Source organism: Chelon labrosus (assembly GCF_963514085.1).
Source record: "Chelon labrosus genome assembly, chromosome: 3".
NCBI lineage: Eukaryota > Metazoa > Chordata > Actinopteri > Mugiliformes > Mugilidae > Chelon > Chelon labrosus.
Window position 1 is genome coordinate 25115785 of NC_140339.1, and position 23625 is coordinate 25139409.

Genomic DNA, 23625 nt, shown 5'->3' on the forward strand with positions numbered 1-23625 from the left:
CAGTATTGGACATTTTTAGTCCACTGCAGTGATATCTCGTGGTAGGCTGATTTGAAATGATGATCAGGAAACAGTGTTTGAAATTCAAAGTAAGGCCAAATCCTGGCTGACTCTGATATGCGGGGGAAGTGCAATGTGATCTCAGGTCACAACATAAAAAAGTGTTTTCTGTTCATTTATCTTAATTGAATACTATCAATAGACTTAAGTTGAACAGTGCAGTATCTTTTCAAAAAATGGTATAAAGAAAAAAGTGACATTCAACTTCAGACAATAGGGAATAATAAGCCTGTCTCCGATCAATAGATCAGCACTGAAGAATTGGCCTGCATGCATAAAAAATAAAAAAATAAAAAAAATAAAAAAATGCAATCTCTAGACTCATGATGCTGAAACGGCCGGATGGTCAATTAGCACAGCAAGGGAGAAGAGCTCGAGCCACACTGAGCAGAGAAATATAACCCCCAATCTCTGTAGTACTGTCCTTGTGTAAACACTTTGCTTTGAGTGAAAAATGAAATACATGAGTAACGACACATTTAGAAGGATTTTCTCTTCAGTTCTTGTCCAAAGTATTGAGGCATGCGTCCTCTTTCTCTCTCAGTTTGCCAGACTGGTGCTGTGGTCGAAGCTCGGTCACCAGATCAGGGTGGGTGATTATTCAGTTGGGGTGGTGGCAACTGGGCTGAGGATGGGGGTTGATAAGTCCCTAACAGGACACATTGGGGAGATGGCCTTGTGGCTGTAGTACTCCACGACTTGCTTGGGCACCTCTGCCAGAACGCATTTGGCCAGGGCTGCAGGTGAAGCCTGCAACAGAGTTAAAACAGACGTTAAACATAGTTTTTAATCTGAGAGACAAACATGTTCAAGTGAAACCTTTGTGGTTTTTCACAATCACAACACTGTTGGTGGTGTTAGGACTACTTATTTTGGAAAATTTAAAGAGGTAGGCCATTGTCAGACAGGAAAGGGACATTAAAAACATGTCTTGCTGTTTTTGAATTTCAGTGTTATGTGATGGAATCAACAGGTGTTACATTGCACAGCACAGTTTAATAAAATCATCTTCAGCAGCTTAAAACATCTACATATGGTGTCTACTAATACACACGGGGCCCATTATATAATTTTTGTGCAAATTCTGGACATATCACTCCCTGAAATGAAAGATTTTAAACATAGTATACTTGAATGAGGAAGATATTGGGCCAGCTAAAGCTGAGAGGAACACCATTCTTACAGCATACATTCCCTCAACTGATGCAGCATTTCATACATATCATTTTTATTCAGGTAATGCAGTGAGTCCTTGCTCTGTGTACTACAAGTGTATGTATAAGGTCGCCTGTGAGGATTCTCAGTCCAGGTCATGCCATATTTAAATCTAAAACATAGCAACTGGGCTTGCTTCAGTTTCTTGAAAACGTTACATCTCATCCAAAAGTCTTCTTCAGTCTTTTGTTTTAAATAGTTAGATATGTTGAAGTCACTCTACTCATTTATCTGTGTGTACATTTAATGGATAAATGTTTCTCTTTTTTACATGAGACATATAATTTATAACACACTGCAGAAATGTTGCTGATTGCATGTGGCAACATTCAGGATCCATTTAAATGTGAACACATTTCTGGATCTCCTCCAGTCCATGGTGCCCATCTGTAGCACTGGCAAAACAACCGAAAGCTGCCTGTTACTTTTAAATAACAAGAGCTGGAGACATCATATAAGAAGGATTCACTGTTCATGAGCAGTCCTGGCACTTCAGTCAGTGGTGGGTTTGAAAGGAATACTGAAAGTCAACAAGTGAAGACTGACAGATGGAGAAAAAAACTAACCGTTTTGAAGTCTCTGAAGGGCACAAATTGCACAATGTCCCTCAGGACCGGCTCGCCCTTTGGTGAGCGTAGGACTCCGTCATCTCCATCCAAAATCTGCATGTCTGTGAAGTCTGCATTGCCCACACCGACAATGATAATGGAGAGGGGCTGGTAAGAGCCTCTTACAATGGCTTCACGCGTGTCTGCCATGTCTGTCACTACACCATCCGTGAGGATGAGCAGGATGTGGTAACGCTGGAAGAAGATACAAGCTTTCACTGTAAATGAATCCATCTTACCATTAAACATTTTAACTCCTTAAGCAAGGACACCTCTTAGCGTGTGCTGTCGTCTGAAGGAGGCTTTCCATCTGTTTTTGTATCTTTTTAAAGCCTCCACTGTGTAGAAATGATTGTGTGTATTTGGCCTTTTGTTAAAATGTTACATAGAAAACAAGGAAATTAAAAACAAGTTTTGAAAAATGCAAAACATGCAACAAAAAAGTACCACACAACAAGAAGCCTCAACACACTGTAAGCATTGTCAGTAGGTCCTGTGATCACTGGTTTGCTTGTTGGTCCCCTGACTGTGATCAAAAAGATGGATTATCATTGATGAGAAAATTATGATGAAGGTCAGGGCTATTACAGTAGTGTTATAGCTTAGAGCATAATGTCTGTGCAGGCGGTGGGTAAAATTTAAAACAGAACACAGTGAACTTGTGTTTTCACAACCAAAGTGATATTAGGGAAAATGAGGTAATCTTTAATTCTATTAGTTATGCTTTTACTGCAGAGCCTGAGGTAATTTTTTTACATAAAATGCCAATGATATGGAAATATGTCCAAGAATGATGACAACAGTACAGCACTGTACAACTTCACTCCATAATTTAAAGAATACTAATTCCCTCCATAATGAGCAATGGTGCTGCTGTAGGGCATCCTTGCTATAAACACTGAGGTGAACCAGAGGCTACTCACTCAGGGATCTCACTGGGAAGCACAACAACAACAAAGGCTGTATTACATCCATATTTTTCCAAAAGAGTACAAAGGGGCACTTACAGACGCGTCTTTAATATTGCCATCGCCAGCTGCCAGCTTCGCTATCCTGTTAATGATTGGAGAAACGTTTGTTGGGCCATACAGCTGGATCTTAGGAAGGCAATTCTGATATGCCTCAACCACGCCTTGGATCCCTGATCAAAGAGAAAACAGCAAAATGGAGGAAACACGAATTCAGTTACCTACACTCAGTAAAGAACGATATCTTTCCCGTTTCACACAATTAAAAAAGATAGTTGTAATTAGCAAAGTTTTAGATTTAAGTTAATTCATTTGACAATAAATCAATTATTCATTCATTCATTTTCAGTAACTGATTGTCCTCTGGAGGGTCATGGGGTGGGCTGGAGCCTATCCCAGCCGCCAGTCTATCACAGGGCTCCAATCAGTTATGAAATCCATAAATATAATTAGGCTTAAAACTTTATCATGGTTAGACTGCAGACAAGAGTAGTACAATGTTTGATAATGATACCTCAGTCTCAAAGTCATATGGGAATACAATCAATAACATTCAACAAAATTCTGTGCTGGTGGGAGCCCCTCTGTGACTAAAAAATGGAAGACAGCAGAGATGGAAGCAGTCAGGCCACACTGGGATTGGGGGGGTCACTTCTGTACAACTGGATGCTACTTAAAAGCTAGCATCGAAACTGGTGTGTGCTTGAAGGCATGTGTGCAAATTAGACTGTTATCTTATGTGCTAGATTTTAATATATTCAGTTACGAATTGAGGAAACAGTTAGGGACCTGTTGATCAGTATTGTAGTTTTAGCCACTGTGTTGTCAGAATACAGATGTACAGTATATTAATTCCAGTATCATCAGCATAGACATACACTTCCCTAGAAAATTACTGTACAAAGCCACTCCTCACCTTCACATTCATCATCTTCTGGGTTGAAATTAATGGCAAAGTCATGGGACACCTGTGAATGGAGACAGATACAATTGTGAAAAACTGGGTTTAGAGAAGAAAGCTATACAAGTATATCTAAAAAAAATTTTTTTGCATAGCCATTATTATGAAGCTTCGGCAAAAGTTTAATAAAGAAGATCTGTCCCCTCACGTTCTGTTACTCTCCAGTGAATGTGGGCTGTCGCTCTATTTCCTTATCTCTTCCATTTTCCCACGCTGTCAAAATCAGTCCGTCCTCAAGTACTACATCACCACTTCAAACCAATGAATTATTTAGCCGTCTCTCCCAGCCAATCATTCCCTCATCCCTGTGCTTTAAAGTCACTTTCATTCTGTCACTCCATCCGCAGGCTGTCCAATGCGCCCCACATCTCTACCTCTCCATGGTCATTCTAGATGTCTTTATCAGATATCTCCTTCAGCCACCTGCCAGCTTCTTCTTCTTCACCAAATCCACTAGCGTCTAAACTCAGGGTGGTGTCCTGTCCATATCTACCTACATCGTCTGAGATTCATTTCTAGATACCGTCACTTTTGGAGTTTTACCCCCAAACTATTACCTGCCATATTCATGTTTCTTCAATAAATGTTAATTCTTCATCTATCTGATCTCTTTGATTTGATCTCTCCTTATTGAACTGAATTGAATTGTAAACTACAATTATGTCCACTGTCCATACTGACATCTATCGTAATGACAACATGTTTATGTATGTAATGAACACCAGAAATAAGGTGGGCACTTTCAACTGACCATGTAACAAACAATATAAATTCTCTTTTAATGGTAATTTAATCTCTTTACAGACTATCTCTGGCACTCCTTTTTTGATGATAGTTAGTTAGTTAGTTAATTAGTTTTGATTTAAATGGCAGGGAAATTATGGGCAAATACTGAACTAAGAGAAAAATATTTAATCATGAACTGATAGCATACAAAAAAAAGTCGCCACCTGGATTTAACTAAGCAAATATGTATGAGCCTCCTATTGGATAATTACTGCATGGTTGATTATCTTTCAGCTGGCAACAAGTTATCTAACCCCAATTGATGCAATCAGTAGCTTTTTATTTCTTAAACGTGTCAAAATACACATCCTGTGGTCGCGGAAAAGATGTTAGTCTGCCAAATCATTGGCATGCATCAAGCAGAGAAAACATCTAAGAAGATTGCAGAAACTACTAAAATTGGGTTAAGAACTGTCCAACGCATTATTAAAAACTGGAAGGATAGTGATGAATCATCGTCTTCAAGGAAGAAATGTGGTCAGAAAAAAATCCTGATTAATCGTGATTAGCGATCACTTAAACGTTTGGTGAAATCAAATCAAAGAAAAACAACAGTAGAACTCAGGGCTATGTTTAATAGTGAAAGTAAGAGCATTTCCACACGTACAATATGAAGGGAACTGAAGGGATTTGGACTGAACAGCTGTGTAACCTTAAGAAAACCACTAATCAGTGAGGCTAACCAGGGAAAAAAAGGCTTCAATTTGCTAGAGAGCATAAAGATGGGACTCTGGAGCAATGGACGAAGGTCATGTGGTCTGATGAGTCCAGATTTACCCTGTTCCAGAGTGATGGGGGCATCAGGGTAAGAAGAGAGGTAGATGAAGTGATGCACCCATCATGCCTAGTGTCTACTGTATAAGCCTGTGGGGGCAGTGCTATGATCTGGGGTTGCTGCAGTTGCTCAGGTCTGAGTTCAGCAACATTATGTGCCCAAAGAATGAGGTCAGCTGACTACCTGAATATACTGAATGACCAGGTTATTCCATCAATGGATTTTTTCTTCCCTGATGACACGGGCATATTCCAAGATGACAATGCCAGGATTCATGGAGCTCAGATCATTAAAGAGTGGTTCAGGGAGCATGAGACATAATTTTCACACATGTATTGGCCACCACAGAGTCCAGACCTTAACCCCATTGAGAATCTTTAGGATGTGCTGGAGAAGGCTTTCTGCAGTGGTCAGACTCTCCCATCATCAATACAAGATCTTGGTGAAAAATTAATGCAACACTGGTTGGAAATAAATGTTGTGACATTAGAGAACCTTATCAAAACAATGCAACAGCAAATATGTGGTGTAGTTAAAGTTAAAGTTCGTCCAATGGAATATTAGAGTGTGTGACCTTTTTTTTGGTGGCGACTTTTTTTGGCCAAGCAGTGTATAATAATATAATATATAAAAAAAATTAAATTAAATTTCAATTAAATTTCAAGCACATAAAAGTAATTCCACATTCTTAAAGGTATTTTACAATGATACTTTGTTATGTGACATACTGCTTGTATTAATATCCTGACTCTGACCTCAATCTGTTCATCACACTATATAGTAATGAACATATAGCATGTGCTATATGTAATATCATTGTGCTATGTAATATCTGCTTTCTGAAAAGGAATTAAGGCCTCTGTCCTTTTATCTGGTCCAATCTTGCCATCCGAACATCAGATAGATTTTGTTTATCTCAAAACGGTTTACTAGGCCAAAAATAAAATCCCCTTCTTGATTCCTCTTCTCACATGAAACAGTTTTTTCCACAAGTACCAACTGTCTACCAGACCACTGACAACTGACTCCTCTCCAGCTGGCTACACATTTTCAAAGCCATTTGTGTCTTTAATGTGACAGCTTAAATGCAGTGTCAGTATGGGTAGACATGAAAATAAAATGGATGACCGCAGAGTTTTTCCATTAGGGCACTGCAAAAATAAGCAATCCAGATTTGTATCTCATTTAACAGGCGTGTTTTACAGGTGTAACTGATGACATTATTAATGGCTGTCTTCCACTTACAGTGAATGTTCCAGTTGTGTAGGCCAGGCTTAAAGTGACACACAATGGAATGAAGCACCTTCAAGCTTTGGTAATTTCATTAGTTTCACTTGTGCTTTTCCTGCTGCTCCTGCTGCTGTGCAGCAGTCAATCATTTCATATTATAATAATTGCTCTGTGTGCAAAGTATATGTTACCGTGGTTACTGGATGATTTACATAAATATACTCTATACTGCTTCCTAAACAGTTTACGATCAGAAGATGGATCTAATATTAGTTTAAATCATCATAATGGTTAGTATCTGCTACTTCTGGCCATCCGCATCAGTTTGAACCAAAGTGGTTGCTTTTTTTTTGTTAGCTTTGATTAGTGCATACTGTAATTAGTTATGCATATTTAGACGCATAGCGACAAGGGGCGATGTGATGCATCCTTGACTGGAAAATCTCAGTCTCTCAATTAATATGCATAATGCAAAATTAAGGATACAATAGCCAGTAGAGGCTCGGTCCATCAAACTTGGTCCACCCAGTGTAATGGAGCCTGTAGCGCACAAGTCCATGCAGTCCATGATTAGTCTAATGACATAATTAGAACTCACCTGCACCACCAACCACAGTGTACCAACAGTAAAATAAATTTCACTCCAGCAAGGCAATCACTGTCATGGCAAATTCGGAAATTAATAGTTTGCATTTACTGAGCTGCAAATCTTAGCATGACTGAAATGATAATTATTGGTGTTTCACAGTGACACGCAGCACATTACAGTCTCTCGCTGAACATAGGCCATTTTTGATTTTGTTTTCAGCTGTTCGTGTGTGCGCTCACATGCACTCTTTCTTCATGTGTCAGACATCTCCCCCAGGGCGCCATTCAGAATCACTGAAGGCTTTCGTTTCCTAATGTCCAATTTGCTTAAACAAATGCTCACACACTCGTGAATTCTTATGTAAATCGAGCATCAACACTCTGGGGCTTTTACTTCATCTGAACGTGATATTTTCTCAAGACAAGTTGATATTTCAAGACAAGGGGCTTATGAATAAAAATATACCCAGTAATTACTTTTAAATGTGAGATTTTGACAAAATGACAAATTGTGTCATAAAATAGGTCATGGAAATCTACTCGCTTAAAATACAGTCCCAGGGAAGTGGAAACATACTAGGCTTTGATAAGAGCACATGAATATACAGTGTGCATTATAATGTCCATGTGAAGGAAAGGTCAGTGTCTTGAACAGAATAGTAAAGTGAGAGGTTTAAGTTGAAGCAACAAAATAAATAAAGAATACTCACCTCATAATTTGGAGGGATTCTGGCACCAAACCCCAAAGCTGAGAATCGTTTGTCACTGAAATGATAAGCAAATAAAGATTAGATTATACTACAGTTTAATATGGCAGTAGTTTTTGACAGAAATCAGGAAAATATTGACGGCTTATCCATCTGTTAAGGTTTCCTCTGACAAATCCCCTGCTTGTTTGCATTTCATGACCTGTTAAAAGCTTGAGTTACAGTTTGAAATCTGCTCCGCAGTCCCTGCAGCCAACATTTGCACCTGTTCAAAGAGCTCCTCACAGTCTTTAATCTCGCCATTTTTCATTGTACTGTTTACACGGGCAGATTTTACTGCGAGAGCTTCTGCTGTGTTTTGGCCAGGGTGCGCTGTTTTGTATAAATAACAAGACAAATGATGTATCTGAAACATCTCCCTATTGGAACGATCATACACCGTTTCTACACTGCTATTTTATTTGAATACAGTATATCTGAATTCTAATTCTGTTAAATTAATCATTAAATCGTGCCCTTACAAATCCCTGTAATGGAACAAAGTGATGGAAATGCTTGAAGTATAACCATGTCGCTTTATAGACCTGAAAAAATGTCTGCACTGTAACTGTGAAGCAACAGCATTAAAATAAACTAAAACGTAGCTTCATAGTTTCAGACGATATCAAATGTTAGAGGTTTGTTTGAAGTACAGAAAGGGAATACTAAACACAATACACGGCAATGCTCAAAACTCTCCCTGCTCACACTCCAGCACTATAGGTAAAATAAAAATCCAATAAACCAAGAAATAAAAAAGGCAAGTTACCAGTACTAAAATTTTATGGAATATCTTTACCAGCTATAGCTGTAGATAGAAAAATGTACTGTAGCAATCATCTCTTACAAGACATAGACGTTTACCTTTTAGATTAACTTTATACATGTCACCTTCCTGGATTACCCCTTCAACAACATCCATACAACATACACCATTGACTATATGGAGCATAAAGATGGATTAACCTCAGTGTGTTGGCATTGGTTGTAGCCATATTACCAATGCCTGACTCAACCAAATGGACAAAAATGGACAAAACAGGTGGACCTTGAGTGGAGCTGAGGAGGCCATGTGATACGTAGGCTAACAGCTAGTTAGCACCCACCTGTCATTCAAAGCATTCCCTTAATTGTGCGTAATTTAAAGCCATGATGTAATTTAAACAATTAGTTATATAGCATTTTAACAGACTGCAGTTCAATTAATAAAATTAGCAACAAAAAACAAAACAGATTTTGTGCCAGACGACAAATAAGATGATTTCTACAGTATAGTTGTACCTTTTAACATGGGGGCTATGGAGACTTTTGGAGCCAACCTCAAGGGGACATTTGAGGAACAGTTTATTGTCAACTCCGCGTTGTCTTAATTTTTCTGCCCCAGAGAGATATTCTCGGTATAAACAGATAGTAATATGTAATAGAATTTGTTGCTGTTAGGATAATCAGAAGAGCTGTCACATCAGTGGACTGTTTGCCCACAGACAGCTTTCTGTAATGGCTGCTTCTGTTATCAGAACGTTCATTTTATTTCTTGCCGTCATGACCGACAAAGCAACCCCAAATTCTCCAGCTCGGTGAAATCACAAATAAAATCTCCACCTCAAAATAACCATAGTTAAGAGCACAAACATTTGTTGTCTTTAATTCATTTACTCTGCACATGCTCTTGTGGGTGCCTCAAAGAGCACACAGCAAAATCTAGTGTCAGGAAGTGTTGACAAGTGTTGATTAGAGAGCTGTTTGTCCACTCATAGTGGCTAGCATAGCTTTGAGGCTGCTTTTCAGAACTATCAGAAGTGTTTGATTACTCTGATGGGTGTAGCCTTACATAAACCCTGGAAGAGAGGTGATATTTACACTGAGTGAGAAGTAACTCCTAATTGATGACTCTTAAATGAAGCAACTCAGTTTGGCGACTTTTAGATCTGTTAAAATAATGAGTAATAGTGGTAACTGCTCTTGTTGTAGCAGCATCTGTATCACATACCGCCGAAACAAACGTATTGCTGCTCTTAAAAGAATACTGATGGTGAAAAGGGATAATGCAGCTTGTTGTTAATTACAGCAGCTGATAGTTTCTGAAGAATGGAGCTCACTTAGAAAGATATCACTGAGCGTAGTGCATGGGGCATTTTAAGCACATGTTTGGTAACCACAATTATTCTCTGTTCCAAGCCACAACAAAAAAAGAGACACACAAAAAAGGAAATGCTAGACATATGAATGAGTCCACTGTTTTGTCTCTTGAGTGCAACCTCTCCACAATGCTCTAGGCTAATGTGCTGTAGAGTGTCCAGATATGAATGGCTTCCGGGAAGAATATTCACACTGAAATGAATAGAGTTTTTTTGTTCAGTAGGTTCTGAAATTGATACAACTGAAAAATGAAAAACTCACCTTCAACATTTAGGTGTTTTCACATAGTTTTATCCATTTTATGTAAGTTTTATTCATTTTCATCAAAATAACTCTCATCCACTGAATACAAGCCTTCCACCCACTGCTGTGACCTTTCAAACACACTGAGGCATGTTTTATCAATGCACTATAATAGAAAAAAACAAACAAATATGTTTTGGGTATTTTATTGGTTTCACAGACTGTGCCAATGTAGATACAGACTTTTAATGAAAATATCTAATAGGGAGGGAGTTATTCAAGCCTAACCAATTTTACTGTGCCTTCCTGCTATTGTTAACGAGGCAAATATATTTGTGATTGTGATTTCGTTACATAAACACTTTTAATACTTGAATGAATTTGCTCTTGGAACATTAATGAAAAATGTTCTGTAGCGCAATGTCCAAATTTCTCAGAGATCATCCAACTCAGTGGATGTATGATATGTGACATAACACCAGCCCAGACAAGAGAGAGAAGAGAAGACTACTGACAAGTAATTTTCATCATATTAATTTTGCTGCGAAGCGCATGGTGGTCCTCGCTTTCTCACTTTCTCAGCACATGTGAGGAGCCATGGGGAGATGTGCCTGGTGTAATAGCGCTTTCAGCAAGGTAAGCGAGCCTCTACCCACGCAGACAAAAGCTAGTCACTCCAACTCCATAATGCACTCCTCTGCAAAGACTCTAAAATCCCACATCACCTATATTCACTAAAGGCTAAAAGGTTTGCTTGCCCACGTTTTACACCTCAACAACAATTCCAACTTAAGAGGGAAGGGCTGCCTACACTTACAGTCACTGTTTGGCCCAAAGGCCACCTGTGACGCTATTGTGCATATGTAAACGGAAAATCATGAAGCCACAAGGACGAGCTGCTAATTTTAAGGCAGGTTTTCAGTGTCTCCAGTGCTATCTCTTGGATGCTATAATTAGCCAGACAGTTCTCCCTGATATTCAATAGGAGGATCTGCATAAATCAGGAGTCAGAGTGTTAATCCTCATCTGGCTTAATTTCGGCAGATGAGAGGGTCTTTCTTCGAAACAGATGATATTAAAAATACTTGTTCATTAGCAAATAACTGCAAGTCTGTCCGGAATACATTTTGTGTTTTGTACACATTTGTACGGTTTTTATCTCAATCAGACAATCAGTCGTTTTAAATGCAAGCTAAAACCTCATCAGCAAATATTTACATGTACAGAAACAAGAATTCTCACATGAAAATATAACCAGCTTCATGCTGCACCTCCTCTGTCTTTACATCTGATTCCACACCATGCTGTTTTTTTCTCCAGCCATAATGCCTCCCACTTCTTTTTGAAGTGCCTGCTATCCTGGTGTCCCTATCTCTGCATGTGCTCGTCTGTAGTCCAGGGTAATGAGCCTATGCAAGCTAAGAAGGGGGGCTGGTGGCTCCAACAGATGCAAAGAAGAAACTGTATCATTGAGTTATCCACAGGAGAAAGCCTATGCAGGCATGCCAATAGCATACTATCAAAAAAAAAAAAACAACAAAACAAAACAAAAGAAAACACATACTTTTAGAAAGAGATTTTAGTATATGTGGGTAAAATTCATTCAGTTCCACCAGATTTCTTTGAAATGGGTTGAAAAGGAAAGAAATGCCCTCATCCATAAATGTAGAATGGCATTAAATGCAATACAAGAACCTTATTCTTAAAATGTATTTTCTTCCTATGGGCACCAATAGTTGAATGGGCACACCTAATAGTGACAATAAAATTGTATTTGAATTTTAATGATTTTCTTCATAATAATATAGGACAGCCACAGTATATATCACTGAGTTGTCCACTTCTGCATTGGCTTGATTTTCAAGCAGCATATCAAAAATGAAGGCAACCAAAATTGTTCAAAACTGCTATTGTGCAAATGACCAATTGCACTACAAAAACAATTCAATGCCACTGACCTCCGTGTCAAAATGTCTAACTTTCGACAGGTTTACAACCTGGTACAAAACACTATTTTGGCCTCTACAGCTAATTCCCCTATTCATGACAGCTGTAGTAGTTGGTTACCTCAGTTCTGTTTTTGTTTAACTCAAGTCTTTTAAATTATACCATGGATAAAACGCGTGCATAAAGTAGGGTGTGGCCACTTTAAGTGACGGGTGTATTCCACATCGGTGTCTGCCTCAGTTCCATTCACACTCTACCTCTTTACCCATTTTTCATTTAGCCAGGAGTTTAATTAGACAGGCACTGCCAAGATGGCCACAGCAGAAGCTACAAATCTTCAAATCAGCTCTTCACAAGTCCTGTGTGACGTCACTGTGGGTTTGTCCATCTATGTGTGGTAATAATAACCTTGAATTGAACTGTGTTGTACTGACGCGCATTTCTATTATTTTGGCCCATTGTAGCCAATGGACTGGGCTAAATAACAGAAATGATTTTGTGTTTTCCACAAACTACATCCTCCAAAATAATAATGGATACTTAATCACTCTTCTCCCTGCAATTTTGATGACAGTACTTGTAATCACAGTAAAAAGACAACATTTATTGGCAGTCAATTTTGTACCCGTTTAATGATTACTTTTATTTGCTTTGTTGTCTCATTTACTGAAAAATGTCAGTATGTGAAAGGTGTGACATTCATCGATTCATTGATTTCCCTATCTATAACACTGGAATGTGTTAGAAATAAATCTCTTGGAAATGCCTGTAATGAAGCTGTCAGTAACTAATGTCTGCATAAGATTTTAATGCCTGCGGCTATAAAGGCCAAAATATCTGACAGGAAGATGAGGAAAGGATGAAAATGAATGGATACTTAAAAATATCCGGTGAAAAAGGCCATAAATACATAAAGAAGTGTCTCCAGAATATTGTGCCGCCGTCCTTGACCAAGTTCCATCTTCAGCCCCAGATTAGTCTCATGCATAAATAATGTCAGTTAGGCCAAATTTGCTTGCTCTAATTCCCCCAAGTACAAACAGTTTCCATTACTTAACAAGAAGTTCAACGGATTAAAACTGATTTGAACAATCTGAACACAATGTGGACAATAAATAAATGAGGCCTCATATAACTGCCTATGTAATGCCACTATTAGGAACAATTCCAAATGCAAAGTACTTTTCAGTGAAGAAATACACAGGAGAAAGAAAGAGCTCAACGGTTTGCTTTATAACAAACTGGAGATCTGAAATCTAATAACCTGCCGGATTCTCTGTCTATCTGTTTCACAATTTCGATCACAGACCTTTTGCGGTGGTTCGGGTGGAGTGGTTCTTTTCAGTGTGAGACATTCCAGTAAAATGGCATACAAGGAGCACTCGGCAGCCCTACTTCACAACAGGGGACAATGTCAAAAGCCCCTATAGGCAAAAAAGACACTTTTCTGAGGAACAGAAAATTGACAAACCTATCATAGTCTTGGCAGATTTCCCCCACTGCTATCAGAGCCTTCAGGTACTCGTTGGGCTGGTAAGGATTGATGTAGTGCAATGAGCAGCTGTTCCTGGGGTCTCCATTGGAGGCTGTGAAGTCAATGGCAACCTGGTAAAAAAGAAATTACAAAGTGTATGAGATGAACATCACAGCAGCACAAGTTGAGTTTCTTTTGATACTCAACTTCCTGCAAAGACTTCCACTGGGTTGTTTACAATGTTATATACCATTATGAGTGAAGGAGCCTTGAATATGCCTAACGGCAGCATAAATTATATGATCAGAGGAAAGAACTTGTATATTTTACACCCACATAGACAGCATCTACAGTTCTTATACACTGTAGATCTAAGCAGTTAGCTATTTCATCAACTGCTTCTACCACAGCAGTCCTCATGATTAATATTCATTGCTTCTGTAATCCAGCCAGAGAGTGAGACTGAGCTCTACAGAGGACCGTCCAAAGGCTAAGAGTCAAAGAAGTTTTGCATTTTTTCCAAGAAGCTGCCCGTAACATGGAAACTCACTGTACTCATAGACCAAAACACCCTCAAGAGATTCAAATATCTTTAAATACTGTTGTATTTCATTAGAAGAAAATGGGGAAAATATCTAATATTTATGGACCAACTAAAAGAAGATGTTGATGGCAGGCCAGTGCAGCTGGAGTTCAATGACAGTAAAGCGTCACTAAACACAAACTGCTCAATTTACCGTGAAGTGAATTTGGCATCCTCCCATGATGTAATCTAAGAAGGAGTAAACTCTGTGGAGCTGCAAGAAAAAAATATAGATACGTTAAGAAAAAACCTCAGAAGTGATGTTTGGGTGGGAGAGCGAATATTCAGCTGTGTAAGCATGTGGTCATTAAAACAGAATGAACTCAGCAAATCTTTTGACTGTAAAGGATAAAAACTGTATGTAATGCAGCAAAGCTACTGAAGTTAAAAATCTCCTTGATGGAAACACATTCTTACTAAGATAAACAGTAATAGAAAATAATGGAGATTGTTTTTACCTCACATGCAAACAGACATATATGACTAAAACTAATTCACATGGTTCCTGAAATGTAAAATAGTTGCAACAAAAGCCAGTATCAATGTAATCCTGGCTGATTCAACTTCTTTCTGTTTCTGGAGAAGATTCCTACCTTGAGGTCAGAGAGAATCACAACTCCTGAATTTTTATAGTTTCTCTTCTTCTGTTTGTACTTGGGATTCACACAATCCCACGACACCTTCAACAAAGCAAAGCAAAGACAAAGAACAGAAGCAACAGCTTAGGGCATTTTGATGATATAAAAGCTCCACGACATTTGTTTCATCTGTGATGGATTTCAGCAGAGCAAAATGAGCGGCATATTGGAAATGGATGAAACAGTTACACGGCTGTCTCTCTGCTCCGCTCTGCTCTGCCTCTCCATTCACTGACCTTATTTCCACTGGAAATTTTCTGCATTTCCCTGAAAGTGGCATAGAACTCGCCGATGAAGTCGTGCTTCCCCCTGGAGTCATAATCCCACACTAGGCACTGTGGCACACACACACAACACCGTTTACTAATTTCTCTCCATCAGCATGGCCATGTACACAAGATATATATATTTATCCATCAAACATTCAGTATACACATTTTATTCCAGTCCATATATAGATCAAAGGGACAAATTTTCATTGTTCTGCTCTGTTTTCTGATTCAGGCTGAATCAGACTGGTCATACAATTTTTGAGTCACTGACTCCTGTGGTTTTTACAGTCGTGGATCTACGTTTCTTAAACGTGACCTACCTTGAGCTTCCGATCTTCGTCACAGCTGCACAGAGATATGAGTGACACCTTGAAGGGCTCCCACACTGGATTGAGGTTGTTTTTAATCACCTGTTGGAGCAGGAACACATTACACAGGAAGCAAAGTGCTAGAAATTGCAGTAACAGGTTGAAATGGAGGGGGAATGTGGAGACGTTACCTCAGTTCTGTGCACGAGCTGCTCGGTTGCATCATCATTGATTCGATATATTTCCAAAAACGGGTCTGACTTGCTGAAGAGATCCTGCAGAAATAAAGAATCCCAAACTAGTAAGCCAATATCTACATATGTCAGTGCTCCCTTAAACAACTAGTCCATAGAAAAAATGTCTAATTATCTTTTTTCTTTTTCCTTCTTTTTCTTTATTCTGGTAGCATTATGTCAGTAGTATTGCTAAAATATGACCCATAAGTATGTAAAATTGACAGATTTAGCACTGAGGTGTTTATTTAATTTGCTTTACAGCATATTTTTGTAAACTGTAATTGGCAATATTTCACCGTGTTGGCATGATGGACTTCACACTCACATCAGCATTATTTCAGGATGTATCTAGGGGTTGTTCAGATGATTCATATGAGAGGAAACTGAGTTTGTTCAAATGGCTGTTGATACTGATTGATCATTGCTGATTACAAGAGGAGAGACAATTGTCTCTGTGATTAAAGGTCACAGAGACAGAGGTACAACATTTACAGCACAGCGTGGTGGCACTTTTGGGTGAGAGATCGTCAGTGCTGAATTTGAGAATATTTTACAGGCTTCTACCTGCCGTTCCCTGGCTATTACTTCTCTTTTTTCAATCACTGACCTTTTTCTTAAGCAAATAGGCTTATTCCCTTTCCCTCCATACGGCATTTTAAGCAGTTCTGAAATGCCATTATTGGTGTATTCATCCAATATTTGAAGTTCACGAGCAGAGAATTTCAATTTTCTTTTGCACTCTCCATGTCCAAAATGCACAAAAAACAGCACTGGGCTGTTATTAACATCATGCATTCAAATTAAGTCAATGACGGTTATGTCCATTTACATAATCGCTTAACTGATAACATGTGAAATGCTTATACCGTTTATGGTTATTTGTGGTAATCTTAAATCATCCCATGAGTCTCGAGTACAGACGTCTTCTGAGAGCAGAGGCAAAACTGATTATTTAGGTCAATTGATTCTTGAGGGAGGAAAACAAATAATTACCGTGTGCTTGCCTGTGTGCGTGACAGTGGCGGCTGGCTGGGTGAGTGTGTTTTGTGTACACCCAACGAGACAGTTAAAGATGCATTTCCCGCCACATTAGTCAGATACATCTCCTGAGGGACAGGAGCACACAAAAAAAAAGGGCCGTAGCATCCGCTCTTTGTCGCCGTGGCAACCAGAGCCAGTGGCATCAGCACCATGGACTGATGAAATACACATGTCAAAATTGAATCGCCAAAATTTGATCTCAACAATAAGAGTAATGTTAATCATTACCAGTTACTGCGATCTGTCGTCTCATAACGACATCACCCCTCTGCCCTTTCGATGTTTGCAGTGGGTCGAGGTGATCTGGGTGACAAGCTGCCAATTAGAAAAAGCTTGCTCCTCCAGTCATCATCTATTGTTCTTGTTATATAAACTGAAGCGTGCAAGTGTTCTGTCACAGCTAATTTGCATTGTTAAAAATGTATGTGTACAAATTAACAAAAGACCCAATCAATCATAAAATCGAATTTCTTAGTTTGACAGAAATAGCCCACTGCTGTGTGCAAATAGCTCAGAGGTTGTTCTGCCTCAGCATACAATGCTTAGTTTACATGAACGAACCAGCATTCGGGATTCTTAAACTAATAATGGACCAATAAATCTGAGTGTTTTGGAATCTTAATTCAGGTTGGTTTGGTTTTAATGCAAAGCTTTTGTTAAGGTGTGGGAATAGCAGGTGAAGATTGGTCTGGCAGTTCTTATCAGAATATGAGTCTTGTAATTTAAAATTTGGACTTCATTAAAAGGCATGTATCGCACGCAATTGGATAGTCCTGCAACCAGAGCCATTTAGTTGTAAACTAATTCAACTCCACAGAGCTCAGATGATGTCTATGACTAGCATCGTTATAACTAATAGTTGTTAGTAATTAAATGTTAGTAGATACTGTACTTCCATGTGTTCATAAAGAGGACTCCAAATGACACCATTGCTTTAGTTTCTGAGCTACAAAAGTAACGTAAAGTTTGAATAGGTCTTATAGTTCGGAGGACCTGCATGTAGTCCCTATCTCACAGCTGAGCTGCAAAGCTAACACAGGATTGTACTTTTTAAATTCATTCATTCATTCATTCATCTTCTGTACCCACTTATTCCTGTTAAGGGTCGCGGGGGTCTGCTGGAGCCTATCCCAGCTGTCATCGGGCGAGAGGCGGGGTACACCCTGGACAGGTCGCCAGTCTATCGCAGGGCCAACACAGAGAGACAGACAACCATTCACACTCACACGCACACCTACGGCCAATTTAGAATCACCAATGAACCTAATGAGTATGTCTTTGGACAATGGGAGGAAGCTGGAGTACCCGGAGAGAACCCACGCAGACACAGGGAGAAGATGCAAACTCCACACAGAAAGGCCCAGTCGGCCCATGGATTCGAACCCGGGACCTTCTCGCTGTGAGGCATCAGTGCTAACACTTTTTAAATTTCTGAATGTAAAAAATAATACATGATAAAAACTCTGGAGTTATGGAAGTTGCATCCCCTCACTTTCCCTTCTATTCCTTTGTTTATTCTACAACATCTAATCTAAAAAACTAATTAAATAAATAAAATACCATGACATAGCATAGAATGGGTTATTTTTTTCTATCCACAATAAAATCATTCATGCATGTAGACACATTATCATCTTGGCATCCACAACCAATATGTAGTGGCTCTTCATGCAAAGAAAATGCTTCATCAATAAAGCTGCTGTTGTCTCTGGGAACATGTGAGCACTTTTGTGTCACCGTGGCACACGATTACACTCCACTGCTTGACAAGTAATGTAAGCAGAGATTTATGTGAATGTGCAGAAATCTCAGGGGCAATCAGTTTAATTCTCCTGGGCTTCAACAAGAAACAAGAAGACTTCAAGCAGCAAACTGAATACATGAAGCAAATATTACAAGCAGGAGAAGGTGGACTTTATAAAATGATCTTTTTGATTTGTTTATTCGATTATTGCCCTCACGTAAGAGTTCGGTTCAATTTCACTGTCAGAGCAGCTGCAAATATCAAACTGTGATTTCAAAAATAAATGCGCATGCCGTCGTAAATTAAAAAAATTCTCCCAATGCTGCTGGGAATGAAGGATGACCTGAGAGTGTAGAGTCCTAAGGCTTGTTCCTGAGAGCATGGTGTGACTTCATATCGTCGGAGTTGTAACTGGATGTAAGCTCCCGCTGTCTTTTTGATTGAAATATGCCTTCAGCAAAGAGACCAGGAGCAGCTAAGGTCAGCGATATCCAGCAGTTAAGTGGAACCATGAGAATTAAACAAATAATAACACACATTCCACATGTGTCTTTCCACGTTTTCCTCTCTCTGTTATAATGATCTCTGCATTGACCTGAAAACTGAAAAAAATAATCCCTTACGTGTGAATAATGTCAGTGCCAGTGAAGCATTGTGGGTGTTTTCTGTGGCTAGGGGTGTCATATTACTACGACTGTAATACTAGTCTGGTGCTATTAATCCACATGTAATAAAACGGCCGTGTTGGTATTTCCATTAAAATGTGTGCTCCCCTCACCTTATCATCAAGCTTCTTGGCACAGAAGGAGAGCTCCACATATCCGTTGTTGCCAGAAATTTCCTCTGCATGCACCTGGAAGGAAATAGGATTTGTCAGTAATATTTTGATGTTGGGAAAGCCATTATTAATTTTACAAATACAACCTTAAAGCTCACAAAATAGCACCAATGTTAGGATTTGAACTCCACGCTGTAAATAAAGACTTTTGAGGGACAGTTATAAAAGCCAGATACAACTTCTGAAGGTGGGCATTGTTTGCCAGCATTAAAAAAATTAAATAAAAATGTGCAAGGAAATAGTGAGTAGTTATTTTCATTTAGGAAGTTACCATGGTCGAGCAAGTTTGCATGTCAAAGTGTCACTGAAGACACTGCACCCTCAAATCATCACAATTGTATGGTAGGTTAATGCATGTGAGAGGGTGATGTGACGAACACATTGCATAGCTTTTTAGGTAAAAGCTTAAAAAAGCAATCTAAATGCTGTCCATGACGGTATAAATACACACGAATTACACTGCAAACCTGAATCTAGTGCTTCGACTGTGCAGATATTTATACAACAGGTGCTGTAATTCAAGAAGGAGATCTAATAGAAGAGTCTCTTACTGTAAGTCTAACTTCTTACAAGCATTCTGTATATATAAATATACACTGATCAGGCATAACATTATTACCTGATTCCTTAACACTGTGTGGGTCTCCCTTGTGTCGGGCAACAGAATCCTGTTAGTGGGGGACTTTGGGTCCTATGGGTTGAGGGGAGGGGCCTCTGTGGATCATCCCACAGATACATGAACAGTTTGGGATCTAGTGAATTTGGAGGCCAGGTCAACCCCTTGTTCTGTTTTTCATGTTTTTTTGAGTTGTTCCTAACCGTTTTTGTGTGTGTGCCAGATGTGTGTGCCATGTGGGTGGTACATGTCTAAGTAACATCCACATGAATGCCAGGTCCAAGAAGGTTCCAGTAGAACATTGTATAGTCTCAAGATGGTCCATGCTACTTACTTTACTGGTGTATACTGTATATGCGTATGTATTTTTCCTGTGCATATCTGCTAGGTATAATTTGACCTTGCTATTGTAAAAAGATTCTGCTTTTGCACCGTTGACATAGATAATCTTTTGAAGTGGCTTTTACAGGATTGCTGGACATAAAACAAGAGAGTGGAGAGACCCATTAGGTAGAAACTGGAGACCCCCATTATCAGAGGTTATCTCAACTTGTGGATTTAACTTTTTATGGGTGTTGAAGTTATCACATACAGTACAGTGTAGTGCAACATCCAAGATCTATCTTCTTTGAATGGCTGCTGTTCTGTTTCTTTAGACTTGTGTTTTTGTTTGTTTGTTTGTTTTGTTTTTTGAAGCACAGAGCAGGCTCTGTTGCTTTCTGTGTACCAAGACAGAGAAGTTCGCTTTCTTCTCCTCTGACTGAAACTGTCAGAAACGTCTCACTGGATTGCAAGAACTATGGCTCTACAGTGGCCGGTAATGGACGGAAAAGCCACATCAAAACATTTCTAACAGATGCATGCAGAATTTGTTTCTGTGTGTATTCTGAAATGTCTGTCCTTGTTGGACATTTTGAGATCTTTTTTATGATAAAGGCTGGGATTAGTCATCTGCTTGTCATGGTTAAGGTGCTGCAAAGACTTTGACGTGGTACTGTACTGGAGCTACGAACATCTTCTATCTGTTATAATTTCCAGCAACTACTCCAGTCAACCTTTCAACCAATCAGCATTTGATCCACGCATAGTAACTGCATTTGACCCTCAGTGGTGATAAGCATATCTCCAAGCATAATCCTTCACTTTTTGAAGGTGGTGATCTTGACAAAGCATCACCAACAAGAACCCTAAACCCCCCTCTGGTAATGAGTGTAAATATATAGTCACTGCTGACGCATGTGAATGACACATCCCAACAATTTACAGTCCCTTTCTTCTTTCAGCGCTCACCATACTTCTAGTTGCTATGGCCTACTCCATCTCTATAGCTATAGTTATTTCCCTCTTCAGTTCTGATAAACAATGATTGCTTTTTGACGTAAAGGCCATCACCAACGGTGCCCTAGCGCACCAGCGCAGGAATGTCACCACAGACATCAGATTTATTATTTACTTGACCCTGATTAGCTGATGTAACAGATGTTCATTTATCCTTAAGCCATACCCTATAACATTAAGACAGATGCTGCCCAACTGACATCAAAGCTTCTTCTTCTTCTTCTTCCTCTTAGAGGCACATCTCGGTTAAGTCTGAACTAGTGAGTGATACATAGATATATTTTAGATAGTGTATGACTTTCACTTGTTGATGTATCCCTAATGTCGATCGTGCAGGTTCATTAGTTCTCTCAGAAATCATATATTCTTTTTGCCTCCAGAACTTCAGAAGCGTCCCTTTTTCAGTATAGAAGTCATGCATTGGTTTGGCTGCACATCCATGAGTACGCTGCAAACAGGAACTGCTAATAGCAATTTTTGCATGCATCTAATGAGCCGAGTTCCAACCCAGTCACCTTTATTTGCCAGGAATGCATTCTCTGCATTTAACCCATACAAGAACAAGTGAGGTAGGTCCCAAAGCTGCTTCTGTAACGACTAGTTACCTCAAAACCAACAAGCAGTCTTCTAGCCTGAGCTGTTTGCCTAGAGAATTTGTAGACAACAACATAACTAACTTTGTTTAAATTCTCCAAATTGTCTCATTTGTTTCTGGAAATGGATCCACATGCTCAGATTTTGAACTTACCTAATGATTACCTAAAGCCCTCTTCTGGGTGTCTAATCTTGGTTTCACCAAAAAAAAAAAAACAAACAAACAAAAAAACCTTTATACATGCTTTGTGAGACAAGCACAAACAAAATGCACAATGTGAAGACCTGTTAAAAATAAACAAATATCTGTGCAGTCATGTCACATGTGGGCAGCCACAACATACTGGGTAATGGATCAACATTATGCTGGTGCACTGAATTATCAATATTTGGTCTTTGCTCTTGGCTCCAGCTTAAATAAAGTCATATCTTGGCAAGAGTTTAAACTGTAAGGATTTTAAAATTGATGAGTCTGACTTTGAGGTCGTTTCTGTAAGCAGTGAGCGAGGAGAATAAATGAGGAGCGATTTCCTGCACATTGTGAGAAAAGGGACTGAGTTCAGGCAGAACTTTGCAAGTTCACTGACACAAGACCATAGAAGCATCTCTAATGCATGAAGCAATCCAATATCGTGGACAAGAACAGGCCTTGCAGCATCTTGCCTGCCATAAATTCATTAGAAGAGGAGGTTCTCTTGTGAATTTCCAAACAAACAAGATACAGCAGTTACTCTGCAGACCAGAGTGCATAATAGAGCTTAACCACTGGCACTGGTTTGTTAACTCTGTGATGGTGATTAATAAACTAACCACCGGCTTTTCTCTCTCGTATCTGAGACAGGATTTCTTATAGGTGCATCATTTCTTATGGATTGTCTTGCTTCCTTGTGTGTATGTTAGCATGTTTGTAGCTGCCACTAAAAATAGACACCACCCTATAGTGTCTTCAGTCTCATCTTTTTATTTTTTTCTAGGGTTTACTGGAGGTAAACTGGTTCCAATCAAATCGGGCTGGAAAAGCAATACAGAGAAAATGTTCAGATACATTATGGTGCCCGAGTATGAACTGCTGTGCTTAATGCTACTACCCATCGATTCACCCTCCATTATTTCGCTCAGCTCTTCCACTTTCTTGATGTCCAGCAATCCAGACAATTTAATTCACCCGAGCAGTAAGGTCATAAGTACAAAGTAACTCTGTAACCTACTGTGATGGTGGATTTGCCGGCATATTTCCCATACTTCAGCAACAAAGGCTTCACCATCTTCTTTTGAGCCACAATCTGCAAAGAGTGAGATAAAGACGATGTTGGCCTTCAGTCCTCAGCAGCACTCCAAGATCTGAGTTATCAACACCAGCGATAAGTATCAATCACTTAATCTAAGCAGCGAATATGCAGCATTTGTTATATTTGCTATGTACATCATAGACACAGAGATATTCATCTGCATGTTTTGGTTCTGTTACACCCAGAGATCACAGTGTTTATGGCAGAAAAATTTATTCTACTGTACCGTCACCCTGTGGCTCTGAATATAGTCCAGTCAGTTACTTTTCAAGGAGTACCGTTAGTCTGGACCTTTGGGTGATGTTAGTATGGATGCAGATCGTTCCAGCTGTCCTCACTGATTCTCATGTTTTTTTTTTTCTGAATGACATGGCTTACCCTAGTAATT

General features: G+C 39.2%; 1 protein-coding gene across 1 annotated transcript in view; it reads right to left on the reverse strand.

Moving 5' to 3' along the window:
• Positions 1-277: 277 nt before the first annotated feature.
• cpne7 (copine VII) overlaps positions 278-23625 on the reverse strand; it is a 28090-nt gene continuing 4742 nt past the window's right edge. Inside the window, exons 3-15 of the mRNA XM_084540777.1 lie at positions 23157-23231; positions 19341-19415; positions 15733-15816; positions 15554-15643; positions 15198-15296; positions 14917-15003; positions 14478-14537; positions 13738-13871; positions 7902-7956; positions 3768-3819; positions 2891-3024; positions 1842-2078; positions 278-810 (exon numbers count right to left, since the gene is read on the reverse strand). Of these exons, the coding sequence (XP_084396903.1) occupies positions 658-810; positions 1842-2078; positions 2891-3024; positions 3768-3819; positions 7902-7956; positions 13738-13871; positions 14478-14537; positions 14917-15003; positions 15198-15296; positions 15554-15643; positions 15733-15816; positions 19341-19415; positions 23157-23231 (1335 nt within the window). The 3' untranslated portion in view covers positions 278-657. The remainder of the gene's footprint in view (positions 811-1841; positions 2079-2890; positions 3025-3767; positions 3820-7901; positions 7957-13737; positions 13872-14477; positions 14538-14916; positions 15004-15197; positions 15297-15553; positions 15644-15732; positions 15817-19340; positions 19416-23156; positions 23232-23625) is intronic.